Raw genomic sequence first — 25,040 nt, 5'->3', positions numbered from 1 at the left:
AATGAATCTAGTAAATTCAATGAATTCAGTTAATTCCACCGTTGAGATTAATTAAGTTCATTCAACCATTTTTAAAATTGTAACTTGTTTTTATTGTGAATAAAATTTTAAATATAAAGTTTCGCAAGTTAAATATATAACTGGCGTAGTCAGTAGGATTCGTGTCGTGTTATTTTACGCTCTACCGCGATAAAAACAGACTCCGTATTTTAATACATAGTGCGAATACCTACGATCTACGAGGGACAAGAAATAAGACTCAACCTAAAATTTTTAAAAAGTTTTCGACTTTGAAATCGAATGGGAAAACCAAAATGAAGATGTCAAGGTTACAGAGGTAGAGAGGACGTATATTATACATTCCTTTACAACACAATCTAATGCTTTATTTATAGATTTTTTTTGAGATGGATCATTACTCCTCGTTTGAATTCATGTTGCCATGAAATAGGCACCACAAAAATACGACCTGCATACACTCTCAGGCATAATCAATGTGACCTACAGTTACTCTTAAATAATGATAGTTGTTTGTTAGTAACAAAACCTTTTATTTGGACATATTTTATTATAGTTACGTCGTCGGCGGTGCTATTATACTTATGATCATCCTGAACTTCTGAAAAGACTGCAAAAAGCTGAGCAAAGAAGTTGGCTAAAGAAAATAAAATCAAGAAGACAAAATTCCGAACAGATATGAGAATGACAAAAAAAATAAGGTAATAAGAGACTTAAATTAAGTCATACTATAAGAGATCCTGCAAGAAATCGAGTCAGATGGTGATGATCTGCCACTTTCATTCTATGAAAATAAAAAACGTTCAACCTCACCAAACCTCAGAACAGTCGAATATAAGGATGTAAAATGGAATGAATTGTGAAGATATTTTTGTTTTAGGAAAATATAAAGGGTTTATGAAAGGTACTGCACTGCACTCGCCTGGTTGTATGATTTTAGTGCCTTGATACATAAATAACTATTTTTTAAAATAGTTTACCATTACTCCAACTATCTCTAGTGATTGAGATAGATTGAGACTTAGATTATTAACTATTTATAATATTAAAACACATGAACTCAATCTTGTTTATACACTTTGTCTCTCAAGACGGTCTTGTCTAAAATTTCAGAAAAAGTCCTCTGCGTTAAATCGCACAATTCCGCACTTTCTTGAGACGCAATTTCCAAACTCTTTCCTAAATGAGCATCAAAATGTGATGCCAACGATGCCTGCGACTCGCACACTCTTGCCAGTTGCATAATTAAATTGATGATGTCTTCCGTTAGAGGCGGAAACGCTTCGCTCATTCGCACTAATGCTGGAAGGACAGGTTTGAAGAGTTTTACCCTCTGGGCACTCGAGAGGCCTAAAACAATTTACAAAGTACATATCTCAATATATTTATAGCATATAATCATAAAGAATTTTATAACTAAAAATACGTCTATACAATCGATACAAAATCATTCAAAACTGTCATCGAATCATAGGTATGTACCGAATGATTAATTTTCTGTAATAGTATTCGTTACAAGTCCGGAAAGTGAGTTTTCGCGGGTGGAGGTAAACGTGCGATTCGTCTTGTGAGCAAAGAGACCTGCAACATACTATTTTTCGGTTGAGGGAAGTAGTCCAGTCAATTTACCTGTTTTTTTTTTCGCCAAATCGCCCAAAAACTGGAAAGTGTCAAAATTATATCAAGTAGTTTCCAAAAAACAAAGCTTCGATTCAAATTTTTGAACGCAAACTTCAAATTTATGTTCACTGACCCGAAAAAATATAGATGGTGAGAAAATACAAGCTACGGCAACTTGATAAAATAGTAACTCAAACACTGTTTAAAAGTGGTACGTACGATTTAAAAATGAAAATGAATCAGTTAAGTATGAGGGTATGTCAGAGACATCCTTAAAACAGATGAGAATGTCAAAAAGTGGATAACTTCCCTTTCAAAGAGGTTATTGAATACTCTAGACCTCAGTAAGAAATGTAAAAACTTGTACAGGTAAAAACAAATCTACTTAGAGAGAAATTTTTTGATACTATTTCCTGAAATTGAAAAGCCATTAGATAACTGATTTCTTAATCTTATCAGAAATACTTCGACTCATGGATAATGCATTGCTAGCTTGTTCTTAACCTCAATTATTTCAAAAGCGTTCCTAACCTATATATAATCAAAACAAAATACTGTAGTATCATTTTTAATCGTTTGTGGGTTAATTAGTTAAATGAGACCGAAATACGTTGCCGTCTACAAAAAAACTGTTTTAATAAAAAGTATCAGTATTCATAGCCTTGTATAGGTTCGCGCTACGTACTTGCTTGCTTCATTTATCACCTATCCCGTTCCCTCATGTCAATTGCTAGATTTCGTACTTGTCCTTGAGTCTCTACTGCTTTCTTTCACGCAATTTTAGTTATATTTTAATGTAAACAAGTAGGTACATAACCTATCAAAATTAGAACAAATAACAAAGCATCACATTCCAGATTAAATATAACAGATATATCACTGGTTTAATCTCTTTTGAAACGCCGTCGTTACCTCTGACATTTTAATCGGTTATGCATAACAAAATTCCACGGTTTTTTAAAATGGAGGATCGTGCGCGTGCGCTTTGCTATACCGATCCTTTAAATCAATTATTTTTTGCATATTTCGCTCATACTTTCGTTTCTTCGTCTTGCTGAAACAAGTTTTTAATCTGGGGCCTCACTATCAGCCCTGGGATTAAATTCTACAGCTGTTGCATCTTTCTGTCATAATTTCTTTTTTCCAATTGGAGGTAATATTACATTTAATCGACGCTTCTGATCTTCAATGAATCAAGCAAATTTCAGGATTAAACTATGGTTTTATCCATTCAAATCATAATAGCAAACCTTAATCTTTTAGCATTAGAAGAATTGAACAAATTGACAATTTATCTTACCTCCGAGAAGGGCATATAACAAATTAAGCGCCAAAACACACAAATTTAAACTCTTCGGTAAAGCATATTGTAAACTAATGTAGGATAGTAATTGAATTCCGAAAATTTGTTTATTGAGACTTGGCTGTTGCATTAATTCTTGCAAGAAATCCAAACATATGTGCATTGAAGGTACCCCCTTTACTACTATCTCAATCAATTCGCTAGGGTAAGTCTAAAATTAAATAGAAAACAATGAAATCAACATGTCATTGAAGTTAGCAGAGCAATAATTAAATAATTGTGAGTGTTGCTGTAGTGGTAGTGTAAATAGTGTGTTTAGTATGAATATCACCAACGGTTCCAGAAATTCTAACTCAATTATAGACTTGTTTGGACTCGTTAGGGCCTGTATAATTAAATGCTCGACTGTTAAGTCATTTTTTTCGTGACGTATCCAAAAATTTCAGTTTCCGCAGCATTTAATTACACACGCACTAACTAGGCCACACGAGTCTATAATTCTTCACCTATGATAGTGTTCTGCTGAGAAAACTCGAAAAAATAATTTTTTCGTGACGTCTAATAAATTTTTTTATATCATTTAACAACGGAGCATTTAATTATGGGCACATTCTACCTCAATTATCAATTTCTCAAAAACTATCACAGCTGAAAATGTCACAATATGACACTTAATTTTCTGCTTATTTTTTGTCTGCTCATACTGCTTTTCTAACTTCAATGAAATGAAATCAACAATTATACTCACTTGGAAATGAACTAGCTTACATAGCATTGTATCTGCAATGAAAGCCTGATGAAGGTAACTACACACTAGTGATCTAACTTCTTGAAGGGCCCATTGTCTTCCGGGTATTATTTTATCAGACTCTGTTTCTGAACAAGTTTCTATCAACATCTGTATAGCTGCAGCTTCCTGTATATCAAAGCAATATAAAATATTTTCCAATATAATTTATTTACATGCACCATATCCATAAATTTATTAATTTTACTGAAAACTAATGAGTAGACCACCTAAATCAATATAGTGTGTACCAAAAATAATCAAAATTAAATTTTCCCATTACATTCCAGCTTATATTTCATTATGCTTCTTTATATTAATGATAATCTTATTTATTTGTCTATTATATAAGAGATGAGTCACAATCCTTAAGCAGGACATTGTCAAAGGTTTTTTCAAGTCAACTTCATAGAGAAGCAATGATATTCTCAAATGTAACAGTTAATAAACTGGGATCCTCTTATATAATAACTGCTATTAAACCATTAAAGGAACTAATGGCGTACAGAATTCTAGTTGTTAAGACTTGCAAAGCATGCACATCATGAATAGAATGAGGTAAACCCCAACAAAGTTCAAAGACTTGTCCGTGTGTGTATTTCTGAAGCTATGAGAACGTGTTCAAGTAGGATATTTCAAATTTTCACAGATTTCATACCTCTTCACCTAACCCACAAGGTCATCCTTAGAATTTCTCAATCAAGTTTCATCAGTGAATCTTCCAATGATGAAAATACTAATGAAATGAAAAGAACTGAGGAGAGATTAAAAGGGAAATTTGGGACAAGAAATTCATAAACTTGGAAGAGAAATACCGTTAAATGTTATCTAGATGGTTTAAAAACCATAACATGAGCTGTAACTGGTAGTAAATATTCACTCACGAGGCTTCTGTCCAAGCAGTCTACAGAAATACTTTTTAATAAAATATGCATTGAAATGAATCTAAAAATGCGAAATAGATGTAGCAATTGTCAAAGCCTAGAGGACCCCAATTTCATTGACTCAAAGCTGATATGCAGCTACCTGAAAGAACTTGATAAAATAAGGAAAAATAGTAGTCTGGGTCTCTGGTTATAGAGGAGTTCAAGACGTGGCCTTCTATAGGGCAAAAACTAACCAAAAAGTTCCTTAAGAACTTTGAGATCGCTAGATACAAAAATAATAATAACCTCACTAGCTTCTTTTCATTGCATTCCCGCTGTAGAAAGCACCTGATAAGATAAGCTCTAGCGGAAACTGTAGAATATAGAATCTGTAGTAAAGAGAAAAATTCATCCAGTTCTAGAATGCCTAGTTAACAAACCACGCTAGACATGAACAAGCAAGGATTTAACCTCTTCGCATATACAGAATTTTGGTTACACAGAAGTTTAAAACGTTGCCCTCTTGGGCGAAAATAAACCAATAAGTTCCTCCAGAACTTTAAGAGCGCTAGGTCCAAAAGAATTTGAATCTCAGATCATTCACACTAGCTTCTTTTTAGGGCACTCCCGCCACACAAAGCACCTGATAAGATAAGCTCTAGCAGAAACTAGAATGTCGATTCTGTAACGATAAAGGAAGTTTCAATTCACTCAGTATTAGTATACAAGCCAGGAAGACTATCAACATAAAAGAGCGAAGATCTAACCTCCTTCCATCCATGATTTATAGAATTTTGGTTCAAGATGGTAAAAAAAGGTCCCTCAGAACTTTGAGAATTCCAGATACAAAAAAATCTAAATCTCAGACAGTCCTCATTAGTTTCTTTTCAGGCTACTCCTGCCAGAGAAATCACCTGTAAAGATAAGTTCTAGCAGAAACTAGAATGTAGTTTCTGTAAGAAAGAAAACTTTAATCTGTGCAGTTCTAGAATCCTTAGTTAACAAGCCAAGGTAGACAAACAACAAACGAGGATCTAACCTCCTTGTAGCTTTTGATAGAGGAACACAATAGACTTTAATGTTGCACTGCACTGCAATATAACATTTAAATCAATGTAATATCTTGATATTGGGAGTAATCTTAATAAAAAATTGATAAGATTCAATTCGATTTAAAGTTCGAACAAATAAAATGGAAATTAAGACAGTGATTTATCATTAAGTAAGATATTTAATTTTATTTACAAGATTTTTTATGTTTTAAAATATCCACAGGTGATAACAACAAATCTTTCCCGCAGAACGTACAATGGAAAGGTTTGGAATTAGGTTTAACAATTTCAACTTCAACTACTTGTTCATCTTGGCGGCTAATTCTATTCATTTTTCTACATTTGCAAAATGTTTCATGTAAAATATTTCCAAATAAGCTAGAGCCCAATCGAGACTTGTTGCAATGTTTGCATACGAATGGCGTATTTGCAACTGTTTCTTCAATTTCATAAGCCCACTGTTCCTGAAGGAGACAACCATAAACGACGTTTTCAGTAACATTTATACCTCCATATTGGTAATTCTTCGTTATGGGGTAATTTTCACAAAAAGGGTTTTTACTGGTTTCTGCAATTTTGTGACTTTCGAATAATTCGCAATCATGGTTATAAAGTTCTTTTAGATCAGCCGGTAATAATCTTTTAATGTTGTAACTGATTACTGATGACATATAATCGACTAATTCTTCGGTGAAATAGAAAATATCCTTTTCATCAACTTTTGTGTTCGAGGGATCTTTCAGTTTAGATTCTAATTTGTTTTTCCATTTTTCTCTTAGAGCGATCGCCTTTAATAGTATTGCTTTACCTGAAATAAAATAAAATTGATAAATCATCTCGATTTGATATATGGGTAGATAACGAGAGGGAGAAATAGAGTGCAACAAGGGGAAAAAGCCATATAAATTCTTAACACATTGCTTTGGTCAGAAAAACTCAATTTGGGTGCAATCCACTAAGCACTTACGACAATCGTATTCATGACCACGATCTTTCCCGCTCAATAATTTAGTTAAAATGTGGAGACGACATTCAGTGGAATAGTTTATAATGATTTATTCAGACAGTCTATTTTCCAAGACTGTAGGTTTCAAAATATGAAGAATTTATTTAATATAGTATTCCCCAACTTTTTGTGGCCCATCACCTTTTTTTTGGAGGTTGACTAATATCTCTTACCCCCTTTTATTGTAATTATATGACTAATCTTAATTTGAATGGCACACGAAAAAGCTTGTGAAGACTGAAGACAATTGTATGTTGATGGTAGCTGCAGAAGTATAAATATTGAAATATTTCAAGAATTTTTAAGCACAAACTCTGAACAAATTAAACAAATCCTCATCTAGGTATAATAAGAAGTTAGAAAAACTACCTTGTCCAAAATAAGGAGCATCCAAAAGCAAAAAATCGTCAACTACAAATTTCGTAAAAGTTTCATTTGTGGCAACAGTTTTTCCTAATAGTAGTAGAGTCTGTAATGCGGGCATTCTCATCGTATTCACCAAATAAACTTTTTTTGTTTCTAATATTGTTTGATAAACCAATATTTGGTGTTTTCTACTTATCGGCCTCTTACTAAAGTAACCAACTGGTGGTACTTCGATATCGTCATTGTGTAATTCTAATATTTCCGGATCTGTAGCAAAGTAACTATCTGGTCTGAGAAAAAGATAATTTTTATGTTTGGTGTGATATAATCGTTCCAAGACGGTTTTTGAAGAATTAAATTCATCTTCGACAGCTATCTGAGGGTAGAGACCGCTTGTTAAGATTAATTTCAACATCATAAGGTCTTTAAAGCTGTTAGCTGATGCATCATTCAAAAGTTTTTGAAGCCTAAAACAAACTATTTATACAGAAATTGTTCAATAACAAAGTAGTTCGTAATTTAGTTTAGAAAAGAATGAAAATATAAAGAACTAGTCACAAAAAATTACCATTTTAAGTTAAAGTAAGACTTGATTAGATGAAAGCATAAAAATTGTTGGAGAATTTATAAATCAAACTCCCTTATATTATTGTAAATGATTGAATTAAAATAGCTTGTAGTTATATTTATATCAAAAAAGAATATCAACAGATCTACGAATAATTCATTCAAACTGTATTTAACTCAAATACATGCTAAAATCTAAGATTTTTAATTTTTTTTTACGGTAAGGAGTAAAAAATAAAAAGCTTTCTTCGACAAAGGGTAGATTTTGATTTGGAGGGTATAGGAGTCTTTCGTTATACGTTAAATGAGCGTTTTCAAAGTCGTAGAGTTCATTTTCACACTGAATTTGTTAGAGATGGGAGGAAAGAGTCGAGAATAATAAGTTTTTGTTTTTATCTATTCAACTTTCTATTTACATTTAAATTTTGTACTATCTTATGATGTTATTGAACAGAACGAAGAACCCATTGTCTGATTAGATTAGGTTAAATTTACTTTAACTAAGGTTGGAAGTTTACTTTAGCTTAGGTTGGTTTACCTTAATGATTCAGGAAAAAATATTTTTCTAAGAAATGTGATATGTTTTTATAATTAAGAACTTCTGTTTCGAGACATTCATAAATCCAGTTAAAAAAAGCCTGCTCTAACCTCTGCTTCAGAAACTTGGACGTTAACGAGTAAAACTTTGTAAAAACAATCTAGTAAAAAACATGGAGAAATATAGTTGGAGAAATATAAAATAAATTAGTTGAAATGGAACTTTGGTGAAGTGCTTATTCCATGTAATTGGTTGTCAAGTTCCAACTACTTTAAGAAGTCCTTTTTTTCAAATTCTTCTAGTATTATATCAACAGTATGTTTATTCGAAGAAAAAGATAGATTCACCTCTTAAAATCATGAGAAATCCTAAATTCCACATCTCTGATATCTCCTTTTCCATGATCTTCATTACCAGCATCGTTATCGTGCATTTCATATTTCAATTGTTTTCGATTCCTCGATTTCTCTTCGTTCTTCAATCGATATCGCATCGATTTTAGTTGCTTTAGTTCACCAAACCTTATTGATCTTTCTCCACTACTGAGATCAGGCTCTATTAACTTGGGCAGAAGGTCTGCTTCCTGTAGAATTTCTCTAAATTGTTCAATCAATTTTGTCACTTCATAAAATCTCTGCTCCTCTATACATCTACAATAGAAAACCAACAAGCAAGATGGAAATCGAATCTGCCATTTTTCCTCAATACCTTTTTCTAGCCCACACTTTTGAATTATATCCTCCATCTCTTTTGGAGTGATATCCTTTAGCTGGAGTTGATGTTTGCTTTATAGTTAACCATTCCTTGTAAAAATTGAGCAGACTTATAGGATCTCCATGATTCGATTCCAATGGTTTTCTGAGGTCACGAGCTTCCAAATTTCTTTGAGCCTGTTGCGTCAATGGATTTTGTACACTGAGAAGAGATGCTAATGCTAAAACTGCATTTACGTTTCCAAAAACTGTGGAAGTTATCAACATCTTACCTAAAATTGTTTTTTGAATAATAGATTTTATATAAAAAAGTTTATATCAAAGTTTACCTATTGTCAAATCAACAGGTAATTGACTGAGAGAATCCCCTAATTGGGTTAAACATAAACACTCCTTATTTAATTCTAAAGCTCCGATAAATTTCAGTTTTTCCAAACTCTCTTCCAAGCTTTTTGTAGCCGGTTTTTCGATAAAAGGAAAATTTTCAATGTCACTAAGACCCAATGAAATCATATGTAACAGCAATGAGTCTAATGGTACTTGATGAATTTCAGCTGGAGTAAAAGCTTCGAAACTCTTTAGATCATCTTCAGAATACAAACGGAAACATACACCAGGACCAGTACGACCAGCTCTACCTTAAAATAACAACATACCTTGAAATTTATTCAGACTAACAATTACATAACATAACAATTGAATGTATAAACCAAAAAACACTTAGTTATTAACCTGCTCTTTGTTTGGCACTATCTTGAGATATATTACATTCGCTCAACTTGTTAACTCCTAATTGAGTATTATAGCTCATCCTATTAACCTTTCCAGAGTCTATGACAAACCTAATTCCATCAATGGTAACTGACGTTTCTGCTATATTTGTTGAAATGATACATTTACGAACACCTTCAGGGGGATAATCAAATACCTGAAAGAAAAAAAATATATGTATGTCTAGGACTATTTATGGAAGGATGGTAAAACCCCTAGCTACTCTTGGAAATATACAGCAGAAATTCCTCAGCAAAACTGAGTAATTTAAAGAGAACTGTCAAAATTAAGAGCAGAAATACTGGAACTCTTTAATAAAACAAGATCCACTGGAAAAACATGCCAACACATCTAGAAGAACTTTTCACTATTGCTGTGTGGCAAAAGGGAACTGGAAAACGACATATTTCACTCAATAATTTCATAACATATTATAAAGATGTCTGCAAAACTGCAGAAGGAATGAGGGTGTGTATTTGAGCCAAGAACCAAATACCCTCACTCGAAAGGAACCCATCCTAGTGCTATCCAAGTGAAAGCTCTAGCTATTGGAAGGTGTACACAATTCAGCTTGAACCGGAAAAAACATATATCAATCCTCTCAGTCAGTCAAGCAGCTATAAAAGATCTCAACTCACAAATAATCCAATGAAAGTTGATCATAGAATGTCTGGAAATACTGAATAAACTAGAGGAAGAAAAAAATATTCCCAAGCCCTGGTATTCAGCTTGAGAATTAACTTCCCTGAATCTAATCATACTAGTTATCAATGATCTGGGATTGTAAAAACAGTGTGATATACATGTCCAGCCAAGCTCTAGGCTCTAGCAAATGGTAGATGCAATAGATCTTTCTGGTCTCAGTCAAGTACTTTATTCATATTTTTAAAATTCTCAATTCAATTGGTTTTTAATTGTACTGAGCTTACCTTATCTTGTTCTTCCAATGACAATGTACTGTGTAATATCAGAACGATCCAATTCTTTTTCAATTGGCTATATTCTGTAATGGCATCTGCTAATACTGAAATTTCTGAAAAACCGTTAAGGAATATCAGCATGTCACCTTTTTGACTTGGTAGATACTTTTCATCGATCATTTGTAATATTTGTAAGTAAGGAGTACAATCTAGTTTGTCTTTTTTTCTTTCAAAAGGATCTTTTACTATTGGTCTATATTGGATATCGATTGGATATAGCCTTCCAGGTACTTGTATTACTTGAATGTTTTCTTCAGAAAAATATTTTGAAAATAATTCAATGTTTATTGTTGCTGACATCAGTATTAATTTAAAATTGTTCCTTTGACTGAGTAAACATTTCATTATGCCTACAAATAAATCGTAAGTTGAAAAAAATTTGAAAAAACATATAGAGTATTCCACTTTGAGCTGAATTAGAAGCTATTGATAATATTATTCTGAAAATTTGTATATGTGAATATTCCAAAAAATTCGTTTCAGTTTAAATATATTCAGTTGTCAAAAACTTTCGTTTATACACAAAGTGGATCCCAACATCAATTTTTAAATTAAACTTTCTGTTTCTAATATACATACGAAGAATTTCTATATAAGTTCATTTGGAATATTATATGTTAAACCATTGCAGTTTTTAAATATTTCATTTTTCAGAGTTCCTGAGTATAATAAGTCGACCTTCCTATGCTTTGTTGACCTAACCCAAGCTTTCGACAGGATAAACTCATAGACGTACAAATAGTCAAAGAATTTAACTCACTAAATCGTACAAAAATACAGCACGACAACAAACTCACAGATGACATTCCAATAACAGTCTAGTTCTAAACCACATAATGAAAGGAGTGAAAACTCCAGGATGCATGATGATAAGCAGCAAGTTTTGAATTGAATGCTACGCAGATGATGCTGTCTTCATAGCAGAAGATGAAGACAACAAATGCTTTTCAGATTCAATCAAATGGCAGAAGATATCTTCCCCAAGCTTTTACAATAATAACACCTGCATCTTCCTAAATTTTTTCAAAAAAATTATAGGATAGCTAAGAAATTGGCGATACATTTGGATATCTCGAAAATTATGCAACTCACTTTTCAAAACTGACAACCCCATTATTTCTCAATAGTGGATTCTACACTAAAAATGGGAATTTATGCTTACAATCATATATCTGAATTGAATGGTTATTGTGGAGAAACTATAAAAATTCCATGTGCATTCAGATGAACAATTCATCCAATAGAAACATTTATACACATCATGAGACAGTATAAGGACAAATTTGTTGATCATTCTGACCACTTAATATAAAAATGTTTAGTCATTAGTTATCTGATATAAGCTTAAGTAAAAACTTTACTTGGCACCCAATTTGATTCAATAGAACTGTTTTTTTAAAATAATGTAAGTTAAATTCAGTTAAATATTTACATACAACATTGTGTTCCTTTTAAAATAACAAAGTTTCAGATCCATTTAAGTCTAACTATAAGTAAATATTTTATCTTAAACGAAATTGTGATATAGAAGTTTCCAGAAAAAAATTACCACTAGTTTCTAACATTAATGTCAAATCAGCTCAATGTATGTATGAATAAAACTTACCTATCAAAAAATCTCCATGCAAATTTCTCTCATGTACTTCATCCAAGACAATAACATCATATGATTCCAATGTTTCTTTTTCAGAGGCTTGTCTCAGGAGAAGCCCTTCTGTCATAAATATTATTTTTGTATCACTTCTTTTAGTCTTTTCAAATCTAATTTGATAACCAACTGTATTTTTATAATCGGTCAAAGTTTCATATGCAACTCTTTTTGCTAAACTCACACATGCTATTCTTCTTGGTTGCGTACATACAATTTTTTTGTATCCAGCTTCTAGAATATATTGTGGAACTTGTGTTGATTTTCCACAGCCTGTATCACCAGCTATTAAAATTACTCTGCATTCTCTTAATTTCTGTATAATTTCATCTCTGTGTTGGGCTATGGGAAGATCGTTTTGGAATGATTTTAATTTCTTCAGTTTAGAAAAGGAAGTTTTTTGTTGAAAGTCTTGATATATTCTTATAACAAGCAAAAAATCTTTAAAATCTGCTTCATTTATTTCCACTCTATGACCTTTTCTATCCAAAACTGGCAGGGTCTCATATAATACGGAAGCACTGTCTATCAAGTCTATATTCAACAATTTACTTTTATCTACATCTGGTTTTCGTAAAGTTTGTACCGATTCATATTTCTCGTAAAACTTCCAAAAATCGTCAATTTTACTAATGTTTGTTTGTTCTTCCAGGAAACGATAAAGTTCAGATTTATAGTCTGTAATAATCTTTTTCTTTCGAGGCTCCCTTTCTCCTGGGGATCTAGATCTTCTTCGTTTATATCGACTTTTATCATATTTACGGTTATGATAATCCATATACAATTAATTAATAAGTTGTATATTTATAATTCGCTTTTTATATTTAACACTTTCACTATTTACAATGCATACGCAAATTAAAGGTTATGTTGCACTTGTCACTGTCAAACATAGCTCTGTTGGCGGATCACGCACCAGCAACCGAACGGAACTTTTAGTCCTAAAAAAATCTGAATACCGCTAAAACATTTTCGAAATTGATGTGATCCGTATATACAGAGCTGTTACTAAATTTCAAATTGAACAAACCCCGAACGACAAATTCGATAATACACATATCAGTCCTTAAAATGGTTCGGAATTAACTCGGCGAACAAAGCGTATCCACAGTACTCGGCACTGAACATACCTTAGAGTATGTACTGTGGTTCTATGTCCGTCGACAGTGCCGTCTCTGCCCAAATTAATGTATGAATTTATTTTTATTAAAAAATGTATGAATGGATTATAATTATTTACTTAGTAGTTGTTGTAGTTGGAAAATTACAAACGCAATTAAACACAACAATCATCAAAATATTTTTTAAGCATATAAATGGATATGATGCAATATGAAAAATAATCTTCAGAATATATTTAATAATCAAAAATTTACCTGTGCAGCAATGCAAGCTCTACACATATCTTCTCTATCGCTTTCGTTCACAACTTGTCCGGAATAATCTAATTTTAAATTCGATTGTAAATGCTGCATTAATTGGCTTCGAGATGATGCCAAACTGGCCCTTAATACTCTTAGAACGATCGCATACATTGGAGCACATCGGAAAACTCTTTCATCACATCTCATTATCTGAAAATTCATCGGTAATGATGAAATAGAAGATGGGATCCCAATGAAAAAAAATTTTTAAGAGTAGTTTTTGCTTTCTTTTTGTTCAATTTTGTAAATTAGTGTATTTTGTGGAATGAAAAATGATGAGGGAAATTCGTTAGTCAAGCCATAAAAGAAAAAGATCTGCAGTGATACTTACCTGTAGAGGATCTTCAGCGACATCAATTCTAGTCAAATTGGAAAAATCATCAACTAGACTATTTACCGTTAATACCCACAATCTCCTTGGCAATACTGTATTCAATCTGAACCAAACGTCTTTGTATAAATCCTGCAAATACCTCGGTACGTTATCGTCCAAAAACCTCCTGGAATTCTGAGCGAATATCTCAACAAACGGCCAAATATCTATAGCTTCTTGTTTTAATAATAACTGTAGAAGCTTCGCACATTTTAAAGGATTGGTTTCCGTTTCGCCTAAAGCTTCCACTACTGATAATTCGGTGATATGTGTGGGTTTATATTCTGTATGAATGGCCATATCGTCCAGCCAATCTTCTACTAAAGTTAAGTGAGGAAAGTGCGTTGCCAGTAACTTCAACAATGGACCAAAGAGACCTTTAAATAATATAAGAATATGTATATATTTCAAGATCGCGTCTGACAGAGTTAAGATAATACATGTTAATCGAATCTAAAGTTTGGTGGAGGATGCGCCAGGTACTTTTTGTATTTTTTTAAAGTTCTGTTTATTTGTTTGTGGCTAAAAAGGTCTTTTTGTTCGTTTACGGAAAATTAGAGATTTCCAACAAATCGAGGATTCTAGAATATGATGATAGTGTATATAAAACGAGTCTAACAGCTAGACAGACTTTATAAATAATTTGGTGTCATAGTGATAGTGAAAAATAAACTAGACGGTGAATTCAAATAAATTAGATAATAGTTTAATAATAAATATAAGTCAATAGTTTAGTAAGTGTTAGTGTATAAATGAGCTGAGATACACAGTGTGTATAAATTCATCTCACCGTTTTGTGACTGAAAATTGTAACATTACAATACGTAAGAGCAAAATTGAGAAATGAAATTAGAATAAATGAAACCAAAGACAATGAAAAAGGAATAGATATTTAGATCAAACAAAGGAACTGAGAGCCAAAAGAAGAAAAACTTTATAGGAAGATGGTAAATTATATAAAAAAGTGGTAGAAATGGGTACAAAAGAGACTAAGAAGATTAATATGCCAAGTCATGTGTTCTTCAGAAATTATTGTGAATGATTATTTGGTAAGAACGTTTTTGTAATTAGAAAATAGAGCAGCACTTTTGAATAGGTTACACACAAATAAAGGAAAAATGGTCACTACTATGTTAAAAGATAAATTTTAGTATATAATTTTTATTACATACTATTGGTTACTAATTTATATTCAAAAAAACAGCTGTACCTGAGTAAGAACTTTGATCCTTCTGGGCGTGGTGTAGTAGATACTTTATTGGTAGTTCCGACATAAATTCAGGCGTGTATTTTTTTATTTTTCTACCACTAACGGCTAAAGTATGAGCGTTATTTAACCGACAATCTTCATAAAGTAACAAATAATACAATAGAAGAAGCTGTGGTGTTAGACTTGTATTATCCACCACCACATCTTGATATTCAGAATTTAGATCGAATTCCATATTGAAGATAGATTGTTTCTGATCAAAATATTGCCCGAAAATTGAGCTTTGGAATACCTATAAACAAATCAAATCATTATTGCGTTATTGCTCAACATCTAAAGACAATTACTACAAGAGCGAGAGCCCGGAGTCTACGAAACACGTTAAAATATAAATACTAGTCTAAGGTTCGCAATAAAAAGGCCCATTAACGTTATAGTTTTTTCATTATAGCACGAAATCGGGTAAAATAAAATAACGAGAAACCATGTTCCTTGGCGTTGAGGGTCAGACATGAAGAAGTCGTCAAACATTTGCACATAACCCTCTGAATCTACTGTAACTGTGCTTCTCGTTTCATCTTTTTAAAAAGTAAAGGTCTATAATTTCTCGCGCTGACATTGTAGCCTTTAGGCGAATGTAGGAGTTTCTGATGTTTGCGTGGCAATTTTTCTTTGTTGACGTGTCCTTTAAGATAAAATTGACCTTCATTCGAAAACAAGGCTTCAATTCTTGCACCAACTGATGATCTTTCTAATACCACGCTTCCGAATAGACAAGTCAGGTTTGTCAAGATGATCTTCAAACTACTCGACACATTTTCTAATGAGTCAAGCACCTGACGTATCAATGCAGAATTTTCTACGCGCTACAGTCGCGAATTAACATTTTTGTGAAATTCACGCATGCACAATGCACGGTCTGCTTCCGAGAAACGACTGAATCCTCCACAGCCAGGCTTTGGATTGAATTACCTCCCGTATCACTCGGAATAGCTAGGTCGGCATAAGTCGGGCAATAAAGTTGCATTAAGAGAAAAAATGCAGCGTCAAAAGGAATAATTACAAAAGGGATTCGAAAAAGGGTTACTTACTATAAGTATTCGAATTCGATCAATTCATTTACAGCAAAGTTTCTCAATGGAGAGGCAGGTCCAGCGAAGCAAGTTAATCTGTCCGCGAATAGTTTTAAATTCTTCAATAGCAGTACGTGGTCCTATTGCAAAAACGGGATCCTTAAGAAGGCTCCACAGATATAAATCACAAGGTGTCAGGTCACATGACCGTACGGGCCTCTCAGCGAATGCCTCGTCTGCCTACCATTCTCCAAAATGAACATTAACGTATTCCCACACTCATAACGCGTTGTTGGATCGTTGTGCATTTGCCCACGTAAATCTTTGAGCATTTTTAGATAACTTTTACCTGTCACGTGAACCTCAAAAAAGTACGGACACACGAGTCATCCGCAAACAACATAGAAAACCTCAACGGGTCCGGACACCGGAAGGATTAACAGATTGAGAGCTCTTTCTTGATTCGGTGGATGGTGGTGGATATTCAAAATGCCCGTCGGTATTGAATTTCGGCTCTTGCCATTCGCGTAATCTAGTCGGCGTACAAATGATTCTTCTTATAGGGACAGATAGCTTCTATCGTCTGTGATGCTCTTAGATGTTCTTGGTCGCACGCGCGCTACACTGATGAAATCAGCATGTCCTTCTTGGACAAGCGGTCCGGGTAGCCCGCTGAACTTCCTTCGTGTTGATTATTTCTTTTGTACACACCCCCCATCACGACACATAATCCAGGCATATTTAATTCTTCTTCAACTAAGACTTGAGGATTCTAGTCATTCAATAACACGCAGTTATACCGATTGACCGGTACCGTTCAGCTTCAAGGTTGTTTCGTCCGGACACAAAATGGAATGCTGGAACTGCGTATCAGCATTCGTCGTAATGAACAATTGATAGTTAAGGCTCTCTATCACCACTACATATTGGTTCGGCTGCTCAATTAACTGCCAATCAGCGCTACATATTTTCGTTATTTGTTACATATACCAGTCGTCCAAAACACGGCGCGTCGTCAACAGAGCCCGTTTTTAAAAATTTTTGGTACGTCTTCCACATTGCTGCAACAATTCGGTAGCGGCGATTTCGAAAATTGTTGTTGGAATTCGATAAACATAGTTTCGTAATCCGCAGATACGATGTAACAAAAAAAGAAAACTATTCCTTATAGCGTGAACTTGTATCGGTTATTCATTCTGAAAACGCGTCTACTCGATGAGCACTTGTTATCATGACTTTCTGAAACATGAACATGTTTCGTTTTAATCCTTTTGGACAGCGTTGCCAGACTTTGAGGGTTGCCGAACTTATACCGATTTTTCGAAAGAGTTGCCTGACTTATGCCGACTACTGTATAAATATATGGATGAGTACGAAAAATTAGTAGAGACGTCTAAGTTCTATACAGATAATGGAACGAACCGGGTTCTTTTTAATGTAAGTTTTGTTATTTTTTAAACACTAACCTTCCTGATTTCGTTCTCCGTTAAAGGTTTATTAGTGTATTCGGTATTTTTTGCATTTGGTACAATTATGCTATTAACGTAAACTTCAATCAACATCCTGAGAACAGGATGCAATGGACTTACGCTCGTACAAATCTGTTTGTAAATCCATTTCTTAATATTAACATTGTGTTTAGCGAACGCTCTGGATTTCAAAAGTTGATGGATACAATGGATCGGAAGAAAACCTAGAATTTATGTATATAAAAAAGTAGAGAAAAAATGTTTTCTAAATATCAAATGGCTTTACCTGTCATGTTGGCGTTTAACGAATTAGTTACTGGTACTTTAACAGCGTGCGCGGTAACGACTTGTTCGGAAAAAATTTCTTGTGTAAAAACTTGTTTCATTCTCGTCATGTTGTTATTTCTAATTGCTATTTTCATGCCAAGCGTTGAACATACTAGATCGCAGATGGCGCTCAATTGATTACTGTGAAAGTGAATCGCCATTAATAGTAACATTTCTCCGAATGAGGCAGTAACACCGCTGGTCGATTCAAAGTAAGCCTCTTCTTTAACTAACCATTGTACCTGAAACAATATTCCATCATTGCTAGATCCTATATGTTAGATTATTTAGCTCCAAGTGTTGAGGCAATTAATTAGAGTATAGTAGAGTGGACCATAATTATTTTAAATAAATTAGGAATATGCAATGCAAAATTATTTTACAAACTCACCCATTCGATGCTACGTCTTTCGTGTTCAGGTAAAAGAATCAAAGAAGGACAAGCTATTAACATACATAATCCGATAGATACGAATCGAACACCGGCCGGAGTAGGATTTGGATGGGAAGTCAAAAGCTGAACTATTAAATTGACCTCTTCATCTTGGAACCTAGAATTGAAAATTATAAATAAAAATTAGAGATCTAGTTAAAATTTTGTTATGGGTTGTACGTTTACAATAGGGATTCCCATTGGGGGTCGAAAACGATTTTCCAGTGGTCGACATAAACGAAAACTGGACATATCGAAGGCTTTTGACAGGGTTTGGTATGTCAACCTTTAGAATAATTTAAGATCGTTTAGGTTTATCGTTCTTATTCATCAACTGCTTCAGTCATTTTCTCAAATACCGATCTATCCAGATCGATTTGGCTGGACAGCCCCCAGAAAGGTTTCATGTCAATAGGTATGTGCTTGTCATCTATTCTCTTTTTCCAATGATCTACTAGACAAAAATAAGCCGCCCTAGCACCCAAAGGCAGCAACCGATCAACACCATCAATAATAAAACATTCTGGAGTGTGGTGGAAGCAATTTGATTGAGTTCAATGCAGCAAAAATCCAGGATACTTAGGATTTGGTCCTATCTGGACATAAGACATCACCATCATGGCAAATTCACTTGTTGTATGTCGTGGCATAGTCACATGGTCGAATAAGGCAGTTTCACAAAAACTTGAAGCCCTCTTTAAGAGCAAAAAGCTATATACTCTGCAGCAACGTCTAATCCTCTAGGTCTAGATTCATGCATCTCAATTCCACCTACTCGACAGGCAAACGTGGTTCTTGAACACCGAATTCGCCTGCAGACGCCCAGAACGTTAATATATCGTGACTCCTTTCTTTGGAGAAGTGCAAGCCAGTGGAATCAGCTACCAAGACATCTTTTACCCAAACACCACAACCTACAGCTGTTCAAGATTAATATCCACAGGTCTCTATATGGCAGGCACCAATCGAACTACTCGAGTGTAATAGGATTTACCCTCTTGTGCTTGATTTTTAATTAAAAAAAATGGGTAGTTAGACATAAGGATTAAGTAACAATCAAATTACCCTCGTCAGGGGGTAAACCCCACGTTGAGAAACATTAGGTTAATGTGTATTGTGTTGTCATTCTTTCCCACTTTTAAGGCCATATTACTGTGTATTTTTCTTAGTGATATTCACACATTTAATTAAAACCTTGTCCTCTCGTCTGTATATGTCACATTTTTTAACTAGATTAGTATCTTCAAGAGAAAGATTCGGATAGAATTTGGTAGGACAAGGAAAATTTTTATAGGAGGAGGGTTTGTTGGGGTAACCCCTGATATAGCATTTGCTCTTCTGCAGGGCCTGGGGTTGTGTTTGCCAACTTTTCTGGAGGACGAAAGGCGAAGATTTAGGGTTTTTGGCTAGAAGAAATCGAAAAGAGAACTTGCAAGCAAAAACGGTTTCTCTCGGTTTGGTTTTTTTTTTATTTTTTTTTTTTTAATTTTTGTTCATTTTAATTCTAGTAGGGTAAACTTACTTTATAGCAGCAATACCTCTAAGTGCACAAAAAAGTCGCAATAATGCTGAGGCTTGTACAACCATTATGTCTGGCAATTCTCCTTCGGAAGAAGCGTTTATTATATGTAATAAGCGTCTTTGTAATTCTTCTCTAAGTTGTTGTAAGGCGTTGCTGGAGACTTCACCTTTTCTCTTTTGTCCAGTTCGAATGAACAGAGCTATCCAATTTCTAAAATAAAATTAATACAGTTGAACATCGTAAATCCGTACTTCTAAAATTCTGAAAATCTAAAATCCGGACTGATTCGTTGACACTAGATGGCGACACAATATTTTTTTTATTTATTGTTTCTTTACTATTACTTTTATTAATGTTTAAAAAGTATTTAATCTTTTTATTATTATTATCTTATAAATGTGTTTTTTTAACAGTACTAACCACGATTTTATTATATTTTATGCATACCTCTCCCTCTGTTTATATTATATGATTTCTCGTTAACACGATAGATGACGCCACCATAAATGTATTCAAATATTCCTATACTAATCCTTTAGTTTAGTAAAAAATGAATCAAAATCAAAAAATCACTTTGATCTTTTTTATTTAAAATAGAATATTGTGTTGCATAAGATGACAACAACAAAATCAGTTAAAATTGCACAATGTTTAAATTTTAAAGAAAAAAATCATCAAAAATACTATTAAATAGCTTATTCCGCCACCTCCTGTCCTTATTAGTTCGTTTTTGGTAGTGGATTTCTTGCCTCGACTCTTATTCCATGCTCATCCCATATACGTTAAATTGGCTTAAAGTCAGGACTTCTTGTTGTCCATCTCATATTACCACATTTAAGACCGCATACATGTTTTTCTAGTACCTCCTGGATATATCATTGAGGACTCAAATTAACTAGGTGACGCCTGGGTAGTAACTGATAATCAGTGTTATTTCATTCTAAATAAATTTCGCTTTAAGCTAACCATGAACTTACTGAACACAGTGTTTATACTACCATTACACCAACACTCATAATTACACTGTCTGATGTTTCGCGCGTCAGACGCGTAATTGTGAGTGTTGGTGTAAACAGTGTGTTCAGTATGACTATCACCAACAGTTCCAATTTAGTAACCATAAACTTCTTCAAAAAAACACTTGTTCTTTAATATAAGTGTGTGAAAATTGTTTCTGTCTTCAGTATATTCATCTAAATTTTATATTTTTAGCACAATACAAACTTCCACTTTTCGGGTGTCCAGTCCACGTGAACACTAGCAAATCTCTGACATACCGTCTATTTACAATCATACTTCGGACTTATGAAGTTGCCGTTATACCTGAATATCCAATTTGTAAATTCGTTTTGCTGCTGATTGATTTTTGACAATGACGTTTGACCCCGACGGTGTAATTGAAACCAGCCTGTAGTGCTACAATTTGAGCGGACTCAATAGGTGTAGAATCTGTACTAACAGGTAGTTACCTCAATTTAATTTAAATAGATAATAACTAAATCAATAAGAATTACTAATTGTTTTAATAAATAATAACTTAACCAATATAATAACAGAAAGTAATTAAAAATGTGGAAAGACATTATCCAAAAAAAATGTATTAAGTAAAGTTAGTTTAGAGAAATATAAAAATCAAGCTCCTCAAAATCTTTGACTGCCGAGTCATTTTTTCAAGGCTGGGAACATAAAATGATCCGAGGGGGTTAAATCTGGCGAATAAAGTGCATGAGGTAGCAATTTAAACTTTATTTCATTAATTTTGGCCACTGAAATAACCTTTGGAGATGGTTCTCAGTCCATTGTTTTGATTGTTATGAAGGTAAACTGTTCGTATATCGCCAACGGTTCCAGAAATTCCAACTTAGGACGTTTAGCGAATCTGCAAATCGACTTATTGAAGATACAGTTACTATATACTTTATTGTTCACAAAACTTTTATTTAAGAATAATTTGACCTTTAATAAAACGCAAACTTTCACAGATCACAACTAACTACTGACCGTTAACCAGAAACCCTACTAGAAGTACCTACCTGAAGATTATAGAAAAAATCTTTCTCGTTATGTATAATACCCTATTTACGTTCATTATTTTCTCAGTATTATTCAATTTTGTAACTTATTTTACTTAGGAATAAATGTTTTGTGTAATTTTGTTGTTTATCTATACTTTTAAATGATTCACTGATTCTGAAAATTAAATATTGTGATGTGGACCTGTTGTTTACGATTCAGTTCACAGTGGGGCATCTCTTATCTTTTTTTGTGAAGATTTTCACTTTTTTTGTTTATTGAGTCTTGATTTTTTCTTATAATAGGTTCTAGATTTAAATCTAAGGAGCGGGATGATTAGATGTAAGTTAAGAGAAAAGGAATTATCAGAACCAATACCTGATAGCCTGATCATTTCCCAATAATAATCCAGAGATAAACGCCACCATATCACTTTCTAAATCGCATATATCATTCTTGTTATTATGCTCCATGGATAAGGTTATAGCCAATGCGGGCATTCTACATAATTCCACACATTTACTTCTTATAGATAAAGCTTGATGTGGATTCATTTTGCAAATAAGAGAAATCGCATTAATTCTAATAATGCTGGAGATGCTTTCCTCTTGTTTTTCTCCAGTTTGTATAAGATACGTTGTCACTAAAATTAAATGAGATAATTCATTATTCTAAATGCAATTATGTTAATGGGGTATTCTGGTCAAGGAGTTGATATGACATCTCAAATTCTACCTGTTTCCTCGGAAATTTGGTGGAAATCTTTTTAATATATTTTTCTGCCTTGGATTTCAAAATATTTCAATATGGAGTATTTTTAAGAAATTCGAAAAGTTCAAAAAAGAGGCAAAAAAATTATATTTCATATGGTACTATTTGTGAATTTTGTTGGCTAAGGTCAATACGATAGCGACATCTTTACAGATGAAGAAGTTTTCAAATTTTTTCATTCCAGACAACTACAAGATCAGGAATCATGTCATCCATGGTGCACCATTTTTTTTGTAGCTCCCACTTTACTGGCCTGTAATTTATTGAAATTCTAATTTTATTTTTCACAATTTTTTTTATTTTCTTAAAATGTCAATAAATATCATATAAAAAATGGATTGTAAATGCCTAAAATTTAAATGTAGTCATCTATAATAAAGAAAACACCAAAAAATTATAACAAGGGGACCCAAAATTGCCATTTTCAACTAATTTGTTATTGCTCATACTTAGTTGACCAATTTAAAGATTTTTCAATAACACCATCAGAGATTTTGGATTAGGAGATTACTTTTGGTCTACAATAAGAAAAACAGACCAAAAAACTATAACAAGGGGACCCAAAATTGCCATTTTCAACTAATTTGTTATTGCTCATACTTAGTTGACCAATTTAAAGATTTTTCAATAACATCATCAGGGATTTTGGGTTAGATTACTTTTGGTCTACAAGAAGGAAAACAGATCATACCAAGTTGATATATTCCTCCCCAACTGGAGAAGCAATCTTTCTTCAACAAATATTTTTGAAACCAAAAGGAAAGTAATTTTTTAACCAGATTTATGATAACTCTTCAGAACAATTGGTGTATACCTTTACCTTTGTTCTTAAACAGATTCATTATTCTTATATACTTTAACAATGATAATATATGAGAAATTCACAGAAGAAAGATAATTTATATTTTATTAGTTACCTTCTTTAAAAGAATCTGGAAAGTTGGCGACAATCCTACAAATAATAGATGGACCATTATGTACATGTAACAATGTTTCTACTATTGTACAAATATTCAAAGTAGTCGGCAACTCTGCTAATGCTATACATATTATATCTGACAATTCTTCTGCAAAAATATCATTATCAAACAGTTCTGATGACTTCATGTATGTTTCGCGGTCAGATGTTGACTCTGTTCCATCTTGAATTTGTGATTGAATAAAAAGAAGTTCTCCCAGTAGTATGCTCAATCGACGAGTCATGTCGCTTCTTTCATACTCCAGAGCCATACTAGTATTAGATAAATTACCAATTAAAATTGAATCATTGAGTAGAGTATTTCCTGTAATAAAACTCGAATGAACCATATATTTTAAAAGTTAATAATTTATATATACCTTTCTGTCGTAATTGCTGTTCTTTTTTGACATCAATTTCCAACTTATGAAAATCTATTGAAAGTAAGGCAACTATAGAATTCACTAATTCCATTCCAGAAACGATTGTTAATATCGTCATTTTCATATTCATGCATTTTCTGGATGTATCGAGCGGCGAAATTAGTCCCATTCTAACCAAACACGGTAAAACTGGACGTATTTCGTGTTCGCTACATTTTGCTAGCTCTTCGACGTTAACGTGTTGAATAGCTCGAAAAACTTTCGGATCCACTCCTAAAAAGAATATTTCATTTTATTATTCAATTAATAATAATATCATTGACCTTACCTTTTTTAAAAGTCATTTTGATACGGTGTAGTATACAATTGAAAAACAAAACACAAACTATAACCCTAATTTACAATAATATTAGTTTCTTCTTCGTTTCTGTTGGAATTATGTCTTGTATTTTTAGGGATGAATACATACAGGCCTGAAAGAACGAAATATCTCCATTTTCAAAATAATATATATTATATAGACAATGCCTCATCATCATTTAGTTATTTATATATGTTGTATATATTGTGTGTAAATCTGACAACAGATTGTATTGTAGTTCACCTCTATAGAATCGAAACTCAACGCCATCTAGTTGCACATGATTTTCGCCAATATTTAATTGTCTACTTATCCAAATCCAAGCATTATAGCCTTTATTTTCATCATGTTCTATGAGGTTTGCTCTTGGTAGCTGCACTGAAACTGTACTGAACTGGGCCAGTTTATGAGTGTAAAGAATTAGTTCGATCGGATACAAAGAACGATAACGTGCAGAGAGCAATGGAGCATTGGTTGATTGAGGTCAT

At 33.1% G+C, this 25,040-nt stretch overlaps 2 protein-coding genes across 3 annotated transcripts; both read right to left on the bottom strand.

Annotated features, from left to right (window-relative positions):
* Nucleotides 1-68: 68 nt before the first annotated feature.
* Nucleotides 69-24,776, bottom strand: LOC130444935 (integrator complex subunit 2). Its single transcript, XM_056780325.1, has 14 exons — nt 24,520-24,776; nt 24,189-24,464; nt 23,768-24,133; nt 22,458-22,722; nt 20,067-20,276; nt 18,503-18,662; nt 18,071-18,353; nt 17,782-18,008; nt 15,243-15,534; nt 13,991-14,409; nt 13,612-13,809; nt 3,690-3,857; nt 2,939-3,152; nt 69-1,368 (listed from the first exon to the last, which is right to left on the bottom strand). The coding sequence occupies exons 1-14, from the start codon at nt 24,533-24,535 to the stop codon at nt 1,079-1,081; spliced, it is 3,384 nt and encodes a 1,127-aa protein (XP_056636303.1). The 5' UTR covers nt 24,536-24,776; the 3' UTR covers nt 69-1,078.
* Nucleotides 5,806-13,126, bottom strand: LOC130444934 (probable ATP-dependent RNA helicase DHX34). 2 transcript variants are annotated; one of them, XM_056780323.1, is made up of 8 exons: nt 12,194-13,126; nt 10,537-10,937; nt 9,569-9,764; nt 9,166-9,474; nt 8,832-9,108; nt 8,471-8,773; nt 7,022-7,485; nt 5,806-6,454 (listed from the first exon to the last, which is right to left on the bottom strand). In XM_056780323.1, the coding sequence occupies exons 1-8, from the start codon at nt 13,011-13,013 to the stop codon at nt 5,832-5,834; spliced, it is 3,393 nt and encodes a 1,130-aa protein (XP_056636301.1). In that variant the 5' UTR covers nt 13,014-13,126; the 3' UTR covers nt 5,806-5,831. The 2 variants fall into 2 exon arrangements, with proteins under 2 accessions (XP_056636301.1, XP_056636302.1); XM_056780324.1 differs by having other exon boundaries at nt 8,832-9,057; nt 12,194-13,113.
* Nucleotides 24,777-25,040: the final 264 nt, after the last annotated feature.

This window comes from Diorhabda sublineata, chromosome 6 (assembly GCF_026230105.1).
Source record: "Diorhabda sublineata isolate icDioSubl1.1 chromosome 6, icDioSubl1.1, whole genome shotgun sequence".
Classification (NCBI taxonomy): Eukaryota; Metazoa; Arthropoda; class Insecta; order Coleoptera; family Chrysomelidae; genus Diorhabda; species Diorhabda sublineata.
Note: the sequence above shows the minus strand (reverse complement) of the source record. Positions and strands in the feature narration are given on the sequence as shown.

Coding starts and splice junctions, on each gene's coding strand:
- LOC130444934 (XM_056780323.1), bottom strand. CDS start 13,013: ATGGATTATCATAACCGTAAATATGATAAAAGTCGATATAAACGAAGA. Junction 9,475..9,568: donor TAGTGCCAAACAAAGAGCAG/GTTAATAACTAA, acceptor TGTTATTTTAAG/GTAGAGCTGGTCGTACTGGT. Junction 9,109..9,165: donor ACCTGTTGATTTGACAATAG/GTAAACTTTGAT, acceptor AAACAATTTTAG/GTAAGATGTTGATAACTTCC.
- LOC130444935 (XM_056780325.1), bottom strand. Junction 18,354..18,502: donor AAAGACGTAGCATCGAATGG/GTGAGTTTGTAA, acceptor ATATTGTTTCAG/GTACAATGGTTAGTTAAAGA. Junction 1,369..2,938: donor GTTATATGCCCTTCTCGGAG/GTAAGATAAATT, acceptor AAATTGTTTTAG/GCCTCTCGAGTGCCCAGAGG.